This window comes from Heterodontus francisci, chromosome 13, assembly GCF_036365525.1.
Source record: "Heterodontus francisci isolate sHetFra1 chromosome 13, sHetFra1.hap1, whole genome shotgun sequence".
Taxonomy (NCBI): Eukaryota; Metazoa; Chordata; class Chondrichthyes; order Heterodontiformes; family Heterodontidae; genus Heterodontus; species Heterodontus francisci.
The window spans coordinates 61,665,145-61,685,302 of record NC_090383.1 but is presented as its reverse complement, the minus strand read 5'-3'; the positions used below and the strand labels follow the sequence as shown (position 1 = coordinate 61,685,302).

The following is a 20,158-nucleotide window of genomic DNA, read 5'->3' as shown; positions in this document are numbered from 1 at the left end:
GCAATGTCACAACAATACCTATGCTGCACCAGTGTAACATTTCCCATAACTCATAGACTCATAACCCCTGACAAACCAGGATAACAACAATGGGGCCAAGATGAAAGCTTTTATTTCTCTACAATGTTCAACACTCGACCACATTAGGAAAGAACTGCAAGCTAATCGCAAATGTTTAAAATTGCTTCGCCATCCCCATTTTTTTTTGTGAAAGGAAGTTCCCTGCACACAGAAGAAAACTCTGAGTCAATTCAATGCCCAGTTTCAGTTTCCGATTCGATCATTAAGTGTCACGCGGGTATCACATTTCCAGAGAGAACGTCAGACTGCCTTCGAAACTTCTGCACAGATAATCAAGTTAGACCGTGCGCCGGGGCTCAAGGATCAAACATCAGCTTTACCCCATTTAACGGCTGGAGCATTTTGACTTTTGCAAAGATCTCAATCTTCACGCGGACTTTGGTTCAGAGAACATTCCCACTTTCTGCTTCCGGTGCGATTCAGTCAAGCGAGCAGCCGAGAGCTTGGTACTTGGCAGACGGGCGGAGCTGGACTCAGTGCGCGGGCCGAGTCGCCCGGTGCAGCTGTCAATCAAAGGCTCGGCGTTACCTGCACTTCCACCTTCAGGCTCTTCGTAAAGTACATGCTTACTTCATTTACCTGTTACAAAATGGAAACTTCTGTCTTTGACATGAATGCATCATCTGTTTTTAATAGGCCCATGATATTGAATAGTAACGAGACTACAAGTAAATATATCAGATATTTTAAACAACTGAATTATTATTCGAAGAACTTGGAAGTAAAAACAGAAAATGCTGAAAATTACTCAGCAAAAGAGGCAGCATCTGTGGAGAGGAACATAGTCAATGGTTGGAATTTTACGACCCCCGGTAGGAGGGGGCTGGAGGCGGGGAGGGGTGTAAAATTGAGTGGGAGGCGGGGGCCATTGTTCCCGTCATCATCCCGCCCCTGCTGCAATTTTACGAGCGGCAGTGGCGGCGAGATGCGGCCTCCGGACCCCAGGCCAATTAAGACACTTAAGTGGCCAATTAACTGCCACTTAAGGGCCTCCTCCCACTGTTGCTGGTATATAACCAGCAGCGCGCAGGCGGTTCAAGGCCTCAGGAGGCTGCTCAGTAAAACCTGGTGGCCTGCTTTCTGGCTGGGGGCTCCTGATTGGGCACCCTGTGCCCCATGGAGGGTCCCCATGGCGCGTCGCCCGCCCCTCCCTAAACAGTCACCTTTGCCTCACCGTGGCCCAGCCGATTGTCCCTGACAAGGCCTCACACACTTACCCTCATCCCTGGGCCGGTGTCCCTCTTGCTCCTTTCCCTGGCTGCAGTCCCAGCAGTGGCCACCGCTCCCAGTCGAGCTGCTGGGACTGAGAGCTGCTGGCCCACTGATTGGCCGGCAGCTCTTGGAGGTGGGACTTCCTGCCTCATAGGGGCAGATGTCTTGACCGAGGCCAATGAAAGGGCTGGGCTGCGTAAAATCATTGCGTGGCTTCCAAGCCTGGCGGAGGCGGGCTCGCCACTGACTTTTTTTGGCCAGTGGGCGGGGCCTCCAGCCCAACGTAAAATTCCGGCCACTGTTTCAGGTCACTGACACTTCATTGGAACATGAAGAAGTTGGAGATATAACAGGTTTTAAACAATTACAGGAGCAGGGAAAGTAGGAAAGAACAAAAGGTATGTGATAGGGTGGAAGGCAGGAGAGAGTAAATGACAAAAGGGATGATGATGCAAGGCAAAATGGGTGGTAATGGAACAAATAAAGAAACAAAAGAAATCAGAGTTTCCTCCAAGGGCACAATGAGCAAATCGTGGCCAAAATGCACCCAACACTGTATCCATCTAACTGCAGTGAAATTACGCCCAAGTTTCTGCACAAAATAGTATGAATGTAGAATCTCAAAACAATCAGTGTAAGCAATCGATTTAAGACTGAAACAGAGCCAATGGGGCCTTAAAGTGCTGGGGTGAGGTACTCTAAAAGCTGAGAGGGAAAAATCTCCTTCAGAGCGTGGCTGGAGATGACAAGGTAAGTCACACTTATCTCTCAGTCCTGCAGACGTTTGCAGTAATTAATTTTAAATTGCTCTGTGCAGAGTCTGAAACATTTTTAAAATGTCCTTCTCCACAGAGGAATAGCTTGATAATGAGCTCCCCTACCAGTTTACATTTAAGATATCAGAATTTTGTAGCAGCAGGGCAGATCTGATGCTTTAATTTACTGCTGGCCTGCTGATTTATGCTGGGTTCATATGACCAGGGGTACCTGTGCACATTGCAATGAATCTCTCCTCTCTTGAGCAAGTGCATTAGAAGAAACCTGCATTTCAGTCCTCTGGGCACAGCAGTATTGCATGCAGGGACTGGTTCGGGCATAGGGTTCAATGGAGAGACTTAAAAGAAACTGTATATATGCAGACACCAGAGCAAGACATTTCTGTGATAGTCAAGTAGCTTACAGACCCATACAAAATGAACCTTCTAATCTCAGCCAGGGTGCCATTGGACGGTTGACTAAGCATGATTTGATCTCCAAGGCTGATTCAGAACATGAAAATTTTGAAATTAGAAGTTGGAGTTTTTAATGTTGGGTTTGTTCTGAAATCTAATTGGAAACTATCAGCAAATTAATAAATGTAACTGTGCTCCAGTAGATAAATGAATGCAGTAAACTTGTGTGTTTATGATCTTACATGGAAAGGTATATGCAAGGTAAATGTCATTTCTTTGATTGACTTTCTGATCAATAAGGCTTTAGGGAAAATGACAGGTTTAATGAGAACTACAGCAGCATCTAGACAATTATTCATACAAAATAAAAGCAAAATACTTCAGATGCTGGAAATCTGAAACAAAACAAAAAGTGCTGGAAATACTCAGCAGGTCTGGCAGCATCTGTGGAGAGAGAAGCAAAGTTAACGTTTCAGGTCAGTGATCTTTCATCAACTAGTTCTGATACAAGTTGTTCATGAGGGAAAGAAAGGATTTATTACAACAGCATCAGAATCTAAGACAAACATTGCAGGACACCTATGAACCTGTACAAATGATCCTTCATGTATTATTCCCAAGCTGTAAGCCCTCATTGGATTGAGTATGCAGTTTTTTTTCCAAACATTACATTGTTTTCCTAACTATACATGTGTGAAAGCAACATGGTTATCAGAATGACCATTCCAAATTAAGTAGTAAGTTAGCTTCAGAATTACAGCAGCGTAGCAATTACTGGTTTCAACTTAATATAAAAATGTAACGTACTGCTGAGTTTCAGAATGCAGCCCATAGATTTACAATAGGGTTTTTTTTCTCAATGCACACTCGCAGTGGAAACTGTCACCAACCAGTGGAGATTCAGTTGTATGAAATCATTAAATTCTCTGATGGTTGTATAACCAAGCAACTTCAAGCAATTATATGCTCTCCATTGAAGTCTATGGTATCAGTAAAAAGGGTCACAGCTTCATTTTTCCTTAAATAATTCGACAATTGAATCCTTTCCTATGTCATTCTGACTTTGTTTTTCCTTACAGTGGGCTATGGCTTTTAGATTCGGCTAGATATTGCAATGAGCAGTGAAGCAATGGTGTTCATTGCTGGAAGTAAGCTGCCCCACAAAGATCTAGTTCTCTCTGGGCACGGATTTCCTCTTTCCTGACAGTTTAATTCTGGCACTAAGTTAAGGGGATCTTGAGGCATCCAACAGCAGTGATGTCAGCAAATAGGGAGGAAACAATGAGGAGATGGTGGTGTAGTGGTAATGTTACTGAACTAGTAATCCAGGGACCCAGGCTAATGCCCTGGGTACATGGGTGTAAATCCCACAGTAGCTGGTCTAATTTAAATTCAATTAATTAATAAATTAATTTAATTAATAAAAATATCTGGAATTGAAAGCTAGTTTCAGTAATGGTGCCATGAAACTATAATTGATTGTCATAACAACCCATTTAGTTCACTAATGTCCTTTTAGGGAAGGAAATCTGCTGTCCTTACCTGGTCTGGCCTACATGTGACTCCAGACCCACAGCAATGTGGTTGACTCTTAACTGTCCTCTGAAATGGCCTAGCAAGCCACTCAGTTGTCAAGGGCAATTCGGGATGGGCAACAAATGCTGACCTTTCCAGTACCACTCACCTTCCATGAAAGAATAAAAAAATCATTGAATATTCTCAAAAACCCAAGCCAGGAAGTTAAAAGCACTGAATCCTTTCACTTTTAATTTAAATTTCAGATAGCAAAATAAATGCTTATGATTGCATTAAGATAGAAGCTAAAATAAAGATAACAAACTTTTAAAAAAATCAAAAATGTGGATTCTTGTTATAATGGAGAAATTTGACATAATTATAAAATTACCTCATCAGGGTCAGTGAAAGTGTTTGGCAGTAATTATGAAGTTACTGCACTGTTAAAAATCCAGTTACATCTCATTCAACAAGGTGTAACTTTTTCAAGGATTTTACAGCATGATTAACAGTGTAAAAGTGGAAGTTTATCAACTCACTGATTGCTTAGGGATTGTACTGTGGGGTGCCTCAACATTGCACTCTCTGGAGGAGTGTAGAATCACTGACAGCACCTTCTGGATTTCCATATTAAGCTGTGCGTATGTGCAGTCCCAAAGTTGATGTCAGTTTCAGTGAAGTAATGATGGCGAATTTGGGCCATTATACATCAGAGACCTATTGTCAGTTGGTCTTCATTCAAAAAGCGCGTCCTTACTGTTCTGTTTCTGCTGTGAATGTACTTACACATTTATTCGGTATTCGCTATTGCTTTTAGCTTGAGGTTTTTACAGGAAGTGCTTTCTTATAAAGGATGATTGACTGAGTGGAAAGGATACCACGTCTTATCATGGGCTCTAAACACAGGAAATGCATTGCAACCTAAAATCACAAAAATCCTGCCTTTTAAGAATTACTCAATATCAATACAAAATGAAGTTTTAACTCTTACTGTTTTGGTTTCACTGTTATTTGTTTCCCACAAACCTGTAATACTATCCTTGATATTTAGCATCCTTTCCTAAAAGGAATAAAGTTCCAACCAGATAGGACAGAACAAAAACAACAACTTGTATTTATATAGCAACTTTAATGTAGTAAAACATCCCAAGCTGCTTTACAGGAGCATTATTGCACATATTTTGACCTTGAGCTACATAAGGAGCTACTAAGACAGATGACCAAAAGCTTGGTCAAAGAGGTAGATTTTAAGGAGTGCCTTGAAGGAGGAAAGAGAGGGGGCGAGAGGGGGGAATTCCAGAGCATAGGGCCTTGGCAGCTGAAGTCATGGTCCCCAATCATGGCGCGATTAAAATCGGGGATTCGCAAGAAGCCAGAATTGCAGTACTGAATGTAACGGTGCTTGAAATTCCATATCTCGGAGGGTTGTATGATTGCAGGAGGTTACAGAGATAGGGAGAGGCAAGGCCTTGGAGGGATTTGAAACCATGAAGTCACAAGAACATTCTGACCCTTACAACCCTATACCTGGAGTTTGAGCTCATAATTCAAAGTGACATTTCAGTGCAGTACTGTGGGAGTACTGCATCTCATTGCTGTTTGCAGGATCTTGCTGTGTGCAAAAGTGTGTCCTGTTTGTGCAACAAAAGTCACTGCACTTTTAAGTATCTCATCATATATGAACTGATATGAGATATTTGTTGATGGATGTGATAAGATGCTATGTCAATGCAAGTTTTTCTTCATGCTATAATACTTCCTATGCAGGGTTTATCAAGTTTGATTAGGATATAAATTGCAGAGATTACTAAAGTGGCAAACAATTCATTGATACACAAAAAACAGGTTATTTAATTACTTCACAGCTTAGTTTACATATGAACATACGAATTAGGAGCAACAGTAGGCTACTCGTCCCCTCAAGCCTGCTGTGCCATTCAACAAGATCATGGCTGATGTGATTGTAACCTCAACTCCACATTTCTGCCTACCCCCAATAACCTTTCACCCCCTTGCTTATCAAGAATCCATCTACCTCTGCCTTAAAAATATTAAAAGACTCTGCTTCCATCGCCTTTGAGGAAGAGAGGAAGAGTTTACAGCCAAGCCAATGTCATGATGCAAACCAATAGGGTACATCTTGTTATGCATTATCTTATTAATGCAGATTCTCAAGCCTGTTTCATTAGCCTCTCTAACAATAAATATTGCCTATCAAGCTACATATGGATACTTCCCTTTCAACAATTCATTGATATCGCACTTTGCATTTATACAGTGCTTTTAATTTATGGAAATATCCCAGGGACCGACAGAGAAGATTGAGTAGAAGTGGGCAGAGTTAGGAGGGTAACCTAAGATGGTTTTGAAGAGGGAATTCCAAGCTGAAGGTCTTGTCCCTGATGGCGGTAGTGGAGGGAAGGCAATACACCATAGACTGGAATTGAAAGAGTGGATGTTGCAAGCTGGGATAGAGCAGGTTGCAGAGGTAGGATGGGACAAGACCATGAGGAGTTTGAAGTTTACCTATAATCTAATTTCTTTAACAGCTACATTGTCATTAACTTTAACTGATTTAAGTTTATATGTTGTTATCTCTAAGAATAAGGTGTGACAGAGTCCTGTGTTCTGCATTCTCTGATTGGCATCCCTACAGTTTTATCAGGCCACATGTAGACATTCATATAATGTAGTCAATTAACTTTACATTGGAAAAGGAAGGAGAAAAGCTAAGTGGAAGAAGAACTCTTGAATAAACTGCTTTCAGACATAGAACTAAAACTCATCTTGCTTTTTGTTAGATATTATGCCACCCAAAGGCAGCATGAGAAAGAAGCTTCCTGATCCTCTCCCTGAGGGCTTGATTCTGATGGATTCTGAGAAGAAACAGTGGAAGCTTGGGAAAATTATTGGCAAAGGTGGATTTGGGCTGATATCCTTGGGTAAGGAAGCATAATGAGCCATTTCACAACGATTTCTGTTGAGAAAGCTTGAGATTTTGAAGATGATTTAGCTAAAGCAAATGTTAATTATTAATAGTCTTTTTTACTGAGTTGTTGCTTTGCACCAAAGAGCCAATTGAGGGCATAAGAACCAAATGCAAGAAGTTTTGGAATTGCCTATCTCAGATCATCATATAAAAGAAACTTAATCCATCTTGATATTTTAGTGATTCTCTGCTTTGAATTTTATTTATTTTTATGTCAATTAAGTTGCTGAGGTATTGACATTTTGCTTGCTCATTGAAAACAATAGAAGCAGAACTATGAAGGCAAAAGTCATTCTGCCCTGCGCAAGATGCATTTAGAGTCATAGAGTAACACTGTAGAGCCATTTACAGCACTGAAGTTCTTCCTCACATTCCCCTTGCATCTCTTGCCCAAAATCTTCAATCATTGTCCCCTATTCCTGCTATATCATGATACTATTGTTCGCCAATAGCAGTGTGCGAAGGATATCCTTTGTTAATTTTTATATTGGTTTATTAATTCATCTGTAGCAAATGTACGATCAATATCATCATTTTAGCAATCAGAAACCATGCACAGCTCTAAATATAGTTAATTACTCCAGTCCAGAATAATATACAATGTCATGTATCAAACAAGAAATGGAGAGGAAAGCTTATTTATTCATAATCAATTATTATCTATACAATGACATATTTACATGAATATAGTGAAATTCATCAGAGTTAAAGGGTGACCCATGTTATTAAATAGCCAACCAATGAAATGAAGTCATCACATTATTCTGGTCAGCTCCACTGTCACTTTCTCACTCAAGAACCCCAATAGTGGTGTCCAAATAGACTTATAAATTGTTGTTGATACAATAATAACATAAGTATACCAAGAGGTAGAGAATTCAACAAAGTATCTTTTAGCTGCAACAAATACATAGTGAATTAATCATCATATATTCCTCCTGTATGGTCATTCTTCCAAATGCCCAGTAAATGTGGTTTTGATCTTTGATACTGGTGGATGTTATCTGGTTAACGTGATTTGTTTGGAATATGGCCAAACCAATGTAAAAGATCATGGAATTTCAAGCGCCTTTACATTCAGCGCAAATTGAGTTTCTGCAATCTTTTATGCTGGTTTAAAAAACATCACGCTGGAAGCCAGTGCCACCCACAAAACTGGGCACATCCCCAGATCAAATTGATGAGTATGGTTAGATGCCGGCGATTGTGCCCGTTTGTGGCCCTTCGAGGAGGCTCTTCAAATTAGGCTGATGTTTCGGTTCAAAGGCACTAATAGGCACCTTTTAAAAGTTTTTAAATATTAAATAATAATTAATTCACTGAGAAACTTACTAGTATATACCAGTGAAACTAGTAAATGGTTCTGTATAGTTTTTAAAAGTCATCGTCAGTTATTTAAAATCGGGTTACTCAGGTGTTGGACTAGAGGCTTAGTAAAAATGCTTATTTTTGTGGTAAACCCAATTTTAGCTGTATTAGTTAAACTACAGCAGGTTACCACTCTTAAATACGTCAGTGAATATATTTTAATGCAAGGGGGAAAAAATCCATTTCAAAACACTTCCTAATTGTGCTGGATCATGTGAGATTCTGCATTTGAGACTGTGCGAATGAATTTGACAGAAACTTGAACCATAACTTCACTTTGGAAAACCAATGCAAATTTGAGTGAAATCTGCGCCTGGATTGCCTATTGCACCCAATAGGAAACACTATTCCATTGCATTTTGTTTTGAGTTCCCTACCTTGGGAGGGATATTCTGACCTTGAAGAAGGTTTAATGGTGGTTTCCCGGGATGATATCCAGATTGAAATAACTGAATTACTATCAAAGTGTTTAAAAGGAAGATTGGTATTACATGAGAAATAAGCATACCTAAGGATATAGAGAAAAGGAGGGAAATAAGTTAAGGAACAGCCAGCATTAACAAAATGACAGAACAGGCTCATTGGATTGAATAGTCTACTCCTAGTCCTTTCTTCTTGTTATAATTGTTATAATAAACATGTGGTTCCAATTTTATTTTTACATTTACCACTATCGGCACCTTATTCAACATGTATTTTATTTAACAACTGAGATATACAGTAATAACTGGATAAAGTACAAGTTTCTAATCTGATTGTAGATAGAATTTTTTCATCTTTTTTACAAACTGAGTATCAGGCATGCTTTCTAATGTTTGTTTTTTTTTGCCCTGCCTGGTGGTGGTATGGCCAGTTGTTGCATCCCCAGCAGCAGCTTGACTGAGATCAACTAACTTGACACAGACCAAAGATCTAATGATTTAATTTTGGAATTTCCCTGCACCGTTTGGTTATAATTTCATAATGTGGTGTATTGAGGAAATCCCCATTCTGCAAACATTGCCCCCTTTCTGTGGAGTGAGCACACCATAATGGAGCATGCCTTGCAGGATTTCATTGTATTGCTTTTGCTTTCACAAAGTACTACAAAAAATAGATGCTTACAAGTCTATGAAAGTGACCTGGCTGAGATGGGTAAGTTTGACTGCTGGAGCAACCATTAGAGCAGCTGGCAGTTGGGGCTGAGATTTCAACCTCACCCTTCAAGTTGAGGGCCCAGTGCTGGTGTTTTGTATCAATAATCACTGCAGTGTTTACTATTGTTCTGATTTTGTTTTACCTTGATCTCTTCTGCCTTATTTCTAGCTTCTCCTGCGACAGAGAAGGATGTTGGGGATGATGCAGAATATGTCATTAAAGTAGTAAGTACGCCACTTACATTCAGAACTCTTTAAGCTTCAATTCAGTTGAAATTGTAATCATATGCTGCTCCTGGGTGTTTGATTAAATTATATATTCTCAGTTGCTTTGTTTCTCTTCATAGCTCAAGTGCTTGATCAGTTTAATTTCATGACGCTGTACCTCTCCAAAGCTAACATACCCCCATATTGGTATGTTGGCTGAAAATGTATACAGAACTTCAGATGGCGGCACATCACAGTTCTATACAAGTTCATTTTTATCCCAGCAATTTATGTTCTATCCCCGTGACTATACACCCAAAGGTCTTATTTGTCTTCTTTGCTGTTAAATTGTACTATGTTTATAATTTCACAAACTATCTACGAGTACCCCCAGGTTTTCCTCCTGTTTTACACCCTGTTATCTACTACCATTCTCTTATAGTCCTGCAGAATATTCTCTTAGTCCAGTTTCATGAACTTGTATTTTTTCATGTTAAACAACATCTTGTTCTTGTTAGCCCAATCACCTGTTCTCTCTAAATCTCTCTTGAATTTACTCAACATTTTTCTTTTATTTGAAGTCCTGCCCAGTTGTATAACATCAGTAAACTTAGATCGTTTAGCTTCTATCTTCATTTCCAAATCATTTATGAGCAATATAAACAATATTGGCCCTAACATTCTGCTTGTGACACAATGCTAATTACCTTCTTGCAATTTAATTCCACACATACACTGATGAAACCCAGTTCTACCTCTTCCCCTTCTCTCAACCTCCACTGCTTCAGTATTATCAGGCTGCTCATCTGACATCCACTTTTGGATGAGCTATAATTTACATCAGCTTAATATTGGAAAGATCAAAATCATCATCTTCAGCCCCTAGCACAAACTCCATACCTTTACCTCTGATTTAAGCTCCTTCTCTCACTGCTCTCACAGGCTGAACCAGACTGTTGGCATTCTGGCCATCCTTTGGCCATAAATTGAGTATTTAACCCCATAATCCTCTCCATCACAAAGGCTGCATATTTAACCTTCCGTAAAATCATCCACCACTTCTCCAATTACCACTTGTGTCTTTATCACACACACACTCAGTTACTTCCAAAATTCTCTTGACCAGCTTCATAACCTCCATTCAGTGTTCCTGCTGAGCTGTGAGGAGCCTGAAAGGTACCACACAGGCTTTGTTCTTTGTTCACGGCTATGTGAAAAAAAATTAAAGGGACCGTGCACTGAAAAAACTAGCCATGCACAATTAAATTGTAGATGGAATATTGCCTCTACCCTTCTTAAACTTCAGCTTATCCAAAACTCTGCTGTTCATGTTTTATCCTGCACCAAATCCTATTTGCCATTTACCCCACTTCCTCCCTGACCTACATTGGTTCCCAGTCCCTTAACAACTCAAACTTAAAATTCTTATCCTTGTGTTTGCAACTCTGACCGTGCAACGCTGTCTGAATTCTCCATTCCTTTGACTCTTGATTAAACCCCTCCTTTCCCCATATCTTTTGTGGCCATGCTGTAGTCATGTGGGCTCCACACTTTGAAATTCACTTCCTCTCTTTCTCTCCTCTTTAAGACTCCATTAAAATCCAAATCTTTGACCAAGCTGTTAATCGCCCTTCCTAAAATATCATTCTTTGGATCATCATCTGTTTTTCTTTGGCCTCCGTGAAGCACCTTGAGATGTTTTTCTATGTTAAACACTCTATATAAATGCAATTTGTCTTTGATGTAGATGCATGTCCAATTATTCTTTTCTTCTACTGATTAAGCTAATTTCGAACATTCTCCAGAAGCCTCCACCTTCCCTCCCCCCAGATTGCAGAATTTAGCTTTATGATTAGGCATAGTAACAAGTGATGGACAAATAGTAGAAAGCAGAAAAGAAATCTGGAGAAATCTACATTCTCTTTTCCTCTGTCCTTCCCCGCTCCCAGTGACTACTCAGCAGATGAAACATGTGCAGCACAGGCAGTGTTTGCAGGGTTGGATCAGCTTGCCCACTTCCACTGATTAAGATCACGTGAGCATGCAGCAAGTGGAATGTATAGGTCCACAAGTGATAATATTCCTGCAGTGTTTTACCCAAGTAGTTATTATTCACATGTGAATCTAGACAATAAGGGTCAATAGACTATCTGTCTCTTGTAGCATCAATCACAGCTAAAGAAGATCCTGTCCTGACTGATGCCCGCACTATTGTACAGGAGTGGTCAGATACTTACTGGAATTGGGAAATGTGACTGGTTTTAACCCAGGGATACTGAATTGTTGTGTCAGTCCAGCCACCTCAGCATGGATTATGGTTTGAACTTGGGAGCTTCCCAGTTTGTAGAGCTCAGAACTACTTGATAAAGTGCAATTGCTCACTGGGTTACAAGCAGAACCAGTCCATGAATAGATATGTTTGTTACTGCTTCACGCAATAGAGGTGAAACAAGAAGAGCTATGTACTTATTTTGCTAATTATGTTACTTTTATGTATGAAGCTCTAATATAAAAGGTATTTCTTGTTTTCAGGAGCACCAGGAAAATGGACCCTTGTTCACAGAGCTGAAATTTTATCAGAGAGCAGCAAAATCTGAGCACAGTAGGTACCTGTGAAGTGAGAGTGTGCTAATTGCGCATTGTATTTGTGGGACTGTACTGGTATGATTGAGTAGAAATTTAAGTAATTATATATTTTTAAAACAGTGCTACAGTAGGTTCAGGGCTACAAGTCCACATATCATCATCATCTTTATTCTGTAGCATATGAATGAGGAAAATAATTACTCAACATAATTGCAGAGCTACTTCAAAGATAACAGGATTAAACAGGACACCACAAAGGAATAAGCTAATTTTGCTTGTGCTCATCAAAAGAAAATATAAGTATTTTAATAGAGGGTTTTGTTGGTATATTTCTTTATCAGTGAAGAAGTGGATGAAAGAACACCAGTTGAGTTTCTTGGGAATTCCTACTTACTGGGGATCAGGGTTGGCTGAGCACAGTGGGAAGAGGTGAGAAAGCTCCACATCTAATGTCAATCTGGCCAAGGTCAGGTTTATCTCTCTGAAATAATGACATGGTTTTCATATTTTTGTCTTCTGTACAGCTACAGGTTCATGGTATTAGACAGACTCGGTGTAGATTTGCAAAAGGTGTTGGAAGCAAGTAGAAACCAGTTGAGTAAAGCAACTGTTTTGAAGATAGGCAGTCGATTGGTAAGCAATTGGACACAAATGATGATTGTATCATGTATTGCACCAATAGGAGGCCAGAATCACACTGAACTCCAATCCTTTTTTGCCACTGTGAATGAACTGAACACCCTGCTTCAAGATCAGCATCTAGGTAAATGAGGGACACTATTGGCAAAATAAGATGGGCAAGGCCAGCTGCTAATATAACAGGGTAGGCAGGCGCCTACCCTTACATGGCCCATTCTTTACTCCCCTACTGGGTTGCAATAATGAAAATGTTTTCAAAATGATCTGTGGCCTAGTAGAGAAATACATCACATGGGGTAGTACTGAGACATGTAGATTCAGTCTGATCCCAATTTTTTTTGCTGAGTTTCTAATTCAGACAGACCAGCAGCTTGGGTACTATAATTGCCCTCATCACCCCTGAGCTGGAGAGAGAAAATATCAGCCAGATTTCCCAGTGCTCATCACTTTCCAGCTGAAAAATCAGAGGGGTTGTGATGGGCATGTACGGTGGTCTAGTGTTATGGCACTGGACTATAACCCAGAAATTATAAGTTGACAATTCCACTGTGGCAAGTTAGGAAATTCAATTCAATAAATCTAGTAATTAGCACCAGAGAATGACTGTGAAAGCTGCCAGATTACTGCTAAAATTGAACTCATTCACTAATGACCTTCAGGGAAGGGAATCTTGCATTGCTAACTGGTCAGGTCCGCATGTGACTTCAGTTTCACATTATATAGTTGGCTCTTAATGCCATTAGAGGTAATACCTTTAGGGTAAGGGAGGAGTTCACATATCTGCAAATATTGAATGTTCCAGATTTTAAGGTATTCTGCATTTCTGTGGAAGTTTTGAAGCTGCAGTTACTGAATTGCAAATTCTGCAATTTGCTACATTCAAAGGTATTTGTGTCATAGTAGTGGTATAAAATGCCATTAATTATGTCGCCATATTAATTATCTACAAGGATGTTGCAAGTATTTTTGAAAGTAATGGATCCTGTAGATTCATTATGTCACAGTGCAATTGTAGTTGTGATGATATTAGAATCTTATTGAAAATTAGGTTCTTTAAAACTTCTATCTACTTAGAGTGGGGGCAAAAAATGAAGGACCAGCTCATTATGAATGTTATGCATGTGTTAATTATCTAAAATGGTTAACATTGGTGAAGGTTAAATGCAGGGTGTGGGTAAATTACTGAGTCATACAGATCAGGAAACATGTTTAAACCCTTTATCAATGCTGAATTGCTGTCAGCCAGGATAGCAGTGGACATGCTAGCCTCAGCCACTTTGGCATGGCTTACCTCTGTAGATTACTATTCAGAGACTCCTGCTAGAGGTGCAGATGTATAGGAATTTGTTGAGTTCTGGTTTAGATTTGGGCATGATTACCTCATGCAGAGAACACTCAGGTTCTTGCATGAGAAGAATAGCCTTTGTGAGGTATTAGAGTGCCACTAGAATCCATGGAACCAAATATCAACATGATTCATTAACTTCCTGAAGGAAGTTCTTAGTCTAGAAATTTGGAAGTGAGGAAAGGAATTGGTTTAAATGTCACAGATGTAGTAGTTATTTTGGTGTGTTTTTGACATGACTAGCACAGTACCATCACACTGAACTGACAGATGTTTAGCCTTGGAAGGGGCTGTGATTATATTAACTGCAATTTTCAAATGGTCTCCAATTAAGATTTCAACCTATGATTAGAGGATGTACAGGAAATATATCTCAATGCTGTACTGTTTAATGTAACATTATCATCGGTAAGAAATTATTTTGTTCACTGTATCTTGCAGACTAACATTCTTTTTTAAATTTATGTATTTATATAACATAAAAACAGCTTGATATTTTGGAATTTATTCACGAACACGAATACATCCATGGTGATATCAAGTCTGCAAACTTGCTTCTGGGCTTCACAAATCACAAAGAGGTATTGTACATCCATCTTCTGATAACATATTTATGAGTGTTTGTTTTAGTTAATGAACGAAAGAGAAAAAAAAAGTCATGCAGAGAAAATGCATAAGAATAAAAGGTGAAAGCTACAGTGATGTGGCTGATATAGGAATCTCAACTATTTTTTTCAAACCTATGGGAGCTGCTAACAGTGGCTATATGAATATTTGTGGAGTGTTGAATATGACAGATCTCTAAGTGTTAGATTCTCGTAGCATTTACCCCATGAATATTAATACATTTCAGGTCTTATTTGCCATGTTATTTTTTTTGTATTGTGACATTGCTGAACTGCTCAGATAACTGACCGAGATATGCACTCTGTTGAGGAGAGCTGTTGAATGGAGAGTAAATGCAAAGGTACTTGCAAGAATATTATGCATGAAGCAATGTAATAGAGTAAGAATCCCAGTGAAGAGAAATGCCAACCATTTTATCAATGTTAAACTGTTCTATAGTTTCTGATAGAAAAAATAATCTCAGCAGCTTTGCCAGAAAACTGAAGAGAAATTGTAGTTTATTGTAACACCTGAATTTTTCAAATCATGTTTTGCGGATATAATTTTTGATTGGCAAAGTTTACACACAAGTATTTAACATTTCTATACTACACTCTGCTGTGCATTACTTCTAAACTACCATCAATGCATTTAAAATGAATAGGTTAAAGACACCTAAAAATAATGTGTAGAGGAATGCAGCACAACCATATTAAGCGTTCGTACATAAACGTCACTGACAAGGAAATATGTCTCATAATGTTATATAACTAGTTTTGCTGAGTTTGCAATCAGAAACAGAGGGCTGAATTTTATGCAGGTGGTGACGACAGGCCAGAAAGGAGAGGGGAACCCTGCCTTGGGTGTTTGGGGGAACCTGGCTGCATTTTATGGCGCTTAGGCAGTTAACTGCCTGGTGCCAGCGCCCCATCCCTTTAAGGACGGGGATCCCACCTCCAAGAGCTGCCAGCCAATCGGAGGGCCCAGCGGCACGATCGGGTGCAGCGCTAGAGCCCCAGAGTGCAGGTAAGTGGGGCAGGCTTGCTGGGGCCAGTCAGGCAGGCCCCCACAAGGGATGGGGGGTTGCAGTGGTTGTTGAGGGCAGAGTTGGGGGTTGTTGGTGCAGGGGTGGCCTTTGCTGCCAGGGGCCCTCCGTGGTTTTACTGGGTGGCCTCCCGACGTGGCGGGGCTCTCACTAGCCACTGGTAAAATACCAGAGGCAGAAGGAAGAGGCTCTTAAGTGGCCACTTAAAGGCCTCAATTGGCCTCTGGGTGGGAAGGCTGACCTGCCACTTCCCTGCCCCTGACAAAATTCAATAGTGCAGGAAAGCGACGGTCATTCCACTCCCTACCTTTCCTCGTTATTTTATGGGCCCCCCGCCTCCCTGCTCAACCCTACGGTGCTGATAAAATTCAGCCCTAAGTCTTCAGTAATGTTAAATGTGTTGGAAATCCCTTTAACACTATGGTCACATTGTGGTTTAGAGTAATTCAGTGAGGTCCCTGTGGGTAGTATTCAAAGACCGACAGTGTCTACACGAACATCCAATTGCACTATTGCAGAAAACGGATGGCAAGGGACTTTATCTGAGCCACACTGGGGATCCTTTATTACCTGGAGATGTTTTGTGAAGAGATCAGAAGCTCTTTCAGCATCAACCTAGGCCTGCATTTGTTAGTCCTGGTTGTGGTATGAAGCTCATAGGTGCATAGCTGAAATTTTTCAGCAGGGACTCTATTTCCAAGTTCTTTCAGAGGTGGAGTCATACTTGCATTTGGCTTGTGATTTCAGTTGATATTTTAAATTTAAGAAGGATTATTCAGTAAGGTAAGAACATTTATTGTTAACAGTTCAAAAACTGTATGGCACTGAAATTCCAGGTCCATGGTGCAATCATATTGGATTTACAGATCAGGGGCTGGGAAATGGAGTGAAACCAAAGATTTAGCTACACCCTCACCTCCACTGTTGATGCCCTGGTCCCCGATAAAACTATTAGTCTATCACCCTACCCTAACCGCACTGGTATGGCCCTCATCTCTGCACCCTTAAGTACAAGGAATGCAGACTTGAAAGAATATGGAGGACAACTGTTTTAGCCATTCACCACCAGATATGGCTGGACCACATAAAGCACTATTGGGTCTTGCTGTGAGTTTCTAAAACTGCTCACTATTCCAGAAACATCCTGGAATGCAAAGATAACCCCTGACTTCTTACCTCTACTGCAAACTTTCCTAAACCCCTCTCCCCTGTCTCCATCACCCTCACCTCCAACAATAAGTGCAAGGAGTTCATGGACTTCATTGTCTAAGATTGAGACCATCTGATCAGCTACCTCTGCCACTTCCCTTCCTTCTATTAGCCCAAACTTCCCCCCTTCCTATCCCTGAGCTCTTTAGTTTCTCTCCTATCTCCCCTCATGCCCTCTCGAATCTTATCTTGTCCATGAGGCCCACGTCCTGCTCCCTCGACCCTGTTCTGTAGAGATTCAGTTTAAACAAGGTCAACTACAACCAATATAGTGAACATGTTGAGTTTAATTAGTGTATAAGATGGGCTATAACACACTAGTTATACAGCAAAACCATATGATTGTGACGAGTAGCAAGTACTGGACCAGATTGGCCAGGACAGCTGGCATGCACAAAAAGCTCTTCTCTTTCATCTTCTTTCTCTTTTCTCCTCGGTGTCTTACTACTTCTTGAAGTCTCCCCTAACAACCCTAGAGAGTTAGACAGACATCAGCATTGATCCATCCTTGGGAGTTTCTCTCCACCACCTACTGCAACAGGATCCCTCCCATATCTTATCCTATATACCCTTTTTCAGGGATGGACCTGAAGTTCATTATTCACAAGGCCTCATAATGCCTGTGTTCTCAGCACCTTGCTGTATGGCTGTGAAACATGGGTGACTGACAGCTACCAGGAAAAGAAGCTCAATAATTTCCATCTTCGCTGTCTGTGGCGCATTATGGGTATGTCCTGACAGGACAAAATCACAAATGTGGCAGTCCTCTCAAAGGCAGAGCTACCAAGTGTGTTTGCACTAATCAAATAGAGGTGGCGTCGGTGGATTGGACAAGTCTGCAGGATGGAAAACGGTCCCATCCGCAAGGACCTTCTGTATGGTGAGGTAGCTGGGACCAGACGACCAGTGGGGTGCCCAAAGCTTTGCTTCAAGGATGCTTGCAAGCATGACGTGAAGTCCCTGAATGTCAACTATCGTACCTGGGATTCACTAGCTGGTGAAAGAGGGAAATGGCATCAGATCCTGTAGACTGGTGTGCACTACCATGACGTCTCGTTGCTACAGCAGCTTGGCAACAGGTGTCAACATCAAAAACAACTCATAGCGTCACTTGGCAGCTTCACGTGCAGCACTTGTGGCAGAACCTGCCTGTCATGCAGGCCCCCACCTGCCAAGAATGAGACATATTAATTTTTGTCATATGAACATTGATTTTAAACTTGCTGGGAAGAAGAGAAGGCTTTTAATAAGGGCTGCCAGACCCTTAGCTGAAAAACATTTGCATACTAACAGACAGTGCTTGGAGGGATAAAGGGGCTATTCCCTGCTCCAATTTAACCCACAATGGACTTTGAGCACCAGGTATTGTTTGTAAGAAGAGACATTCCAAGGTCGCCTAAGACAGGAGAATCCACAAACCGACGTGGTCACGCCAGCTAGTCACATGACTAACCTGCTTGGCAACCTGGGTTTTTTTCTGAATTGTACCAAGGGTTTGAACTCAGAAAGACTGTTTGCTCCTGGATTGAGAAGACCTCTGCTGTCTGCTCCCATCTCTTTCTCGCAAGCCTCTGGACCCACTGAGGACACATGAACTTCAAGAGGGAAAAATCTCCTACATCAAACAGGGTTGAAGAAGAATACTGGGCCCCAACGAAAAGCAAGACCTACCTTCAATCAAGGACTTTACAGCGAGCTCGAAGAACAGTAACTAAAACCATCTTCAGATATTGCGTCAAACTTAGAACCATAGAAGAATTACATCACAGAAGGAGGCCATTCAGCCCGTCGTGTCCTTGCTGGAAGTTAGTGAACAAGGATTCACTAAGGGGAGCTAAAAAACAGTGTGTTTAAAATTAAGCCCTGTTATGGTAAGACCAGGTGAAGGCTGAGAGGGAACCCTAGACCCCTTTCTCACCTGTTCGTAACACTGCCTCTCAAGGATTGGCCTTCACAGCCATCAGCAAAGGTGCACCAAGAGAAAACACCACATCTAAATGGATTATTTGCTGTGTGTCCATCATCTTTCAGAGATGGGGGAATGCCAACCAACCAGCCATTGTCCTATAGAGGGTCCCCTTTAATACATGGTGCCCACTAGCATGTCGAGTTCTTTGTTCAAACATGGAGAAAAGCCCACCCTTATCATGCCCCTGTAGAATGCTGAGGATTGTTTCCCATATCTCATTCTGTGCTGTTTCCCTGATTAGTTTCACAGCTCCCTAGGGAAACACCAACCTTCAAACTTACTCTAGTCAATATTCTCATTGTATGTTTCTGTCTGTTATTAGTTGTTTATGCTTAGTGCTGCTCATAGGCCAGCCATCTAGTCTGACTCTTCTACTTCCTTAACAAACTATTTTATCATAGAATCATTCACTATGTTTACAAAAACACCTCCTATTCTATACACACACTGGTTAACTTACGAATTTTAGCAAAACAGTTTTGTTAAACAAGGTTAAAAGACAATCCTAACACAGCTTTATAATATGGTTGTTTATTTAGACATCCAGCTTTTCCAGTATTGCAGAGGCATCATCTGGCCATGCCCTGTCTCGAGGGTTATGGGTTCCCCTGCATCTGGGGCAATTGTCATATATCAAAATACTCATTCCACTTGTTTCTAGTGAAATGAAACTTATAGCATCTGTACATATTCCTAATTTCTAATAATTCCTACTAAACTACTGACAAGCCAACTTCCCGTCCTGGTCCCCATGTTAGCTGATATTGTTAACCGTTTTTCTCTTTGGGTGTTGTTGCTCTCTCCTTTAAATCTGCTGTCATCCCCCCCACTTCAAAAAACAAACCCTTGACCCCACCATCCTTGGAAACTACCACCCCATCTCCAATCTGCCTTTCCTCTCCAAAGTGCTTGAACGCGTTGTTACCTCCCAAATCTGTGCTCAACTTTTCCAAAACTCCATGTGTGAATCACTCCAATCAGGTTGCTGCCCCTGCCACAGTAGTAAAGTGGCTTTTATCAGTGTCACAAATGACAACCTATGTGACTTTGACAAAGGTTAACTATCCCTCCTCCTTCTC

The 20,158-nt window shown here is 40.8% G+C and overlaps 1 protein-coding gene across 3 annotated transcripts in view; it reads left to right on the top strand.

Annotated features, from left to right (window-relative positions):
• Positions 1-294: 294 nt before the first annotated feature.
• Positions 295-20,158, top strand: part of LOC137376399 (serine/threonine-protein kinase VRK1-like) — a 113,492-nt gene continuing 93,628 nt past the window's right edge. For 2 of the 3 annotated variants that reach the window (XM_068044885.1, XM_068044883.1), the window contains exons 1-7: positions 295-749; positions 6,782-6,922; positions 9,643-9,698; positions 12,213-12,282; positions 12,608-12,695; positions 12,791-12,899; positions 14,739-14,831. In XM_068044885.1, the coding sequence (XP_067900986.1) occupies positions 644-749; positions 6,782-6,922; positions 9,643-9,698; positions 12,213-12,282; positions 12,608-12,695; positions 12,791-12,899; positions 14,739-14,831 (663 nt within the window). In that variant the 5' untranslated portion in view covers positions 295-643. The remainder of the gene's footprint in view (positions 750-6,781; positions 6,923-9,642; positions 9,699-12,212; positions 12,283-12,607; positions 12,696-12,790; positions 12,900-14,738; positions 14,832-20,158) is intronic. The other variant, XM_068044884.1, reaches the window with a different exon arrangement.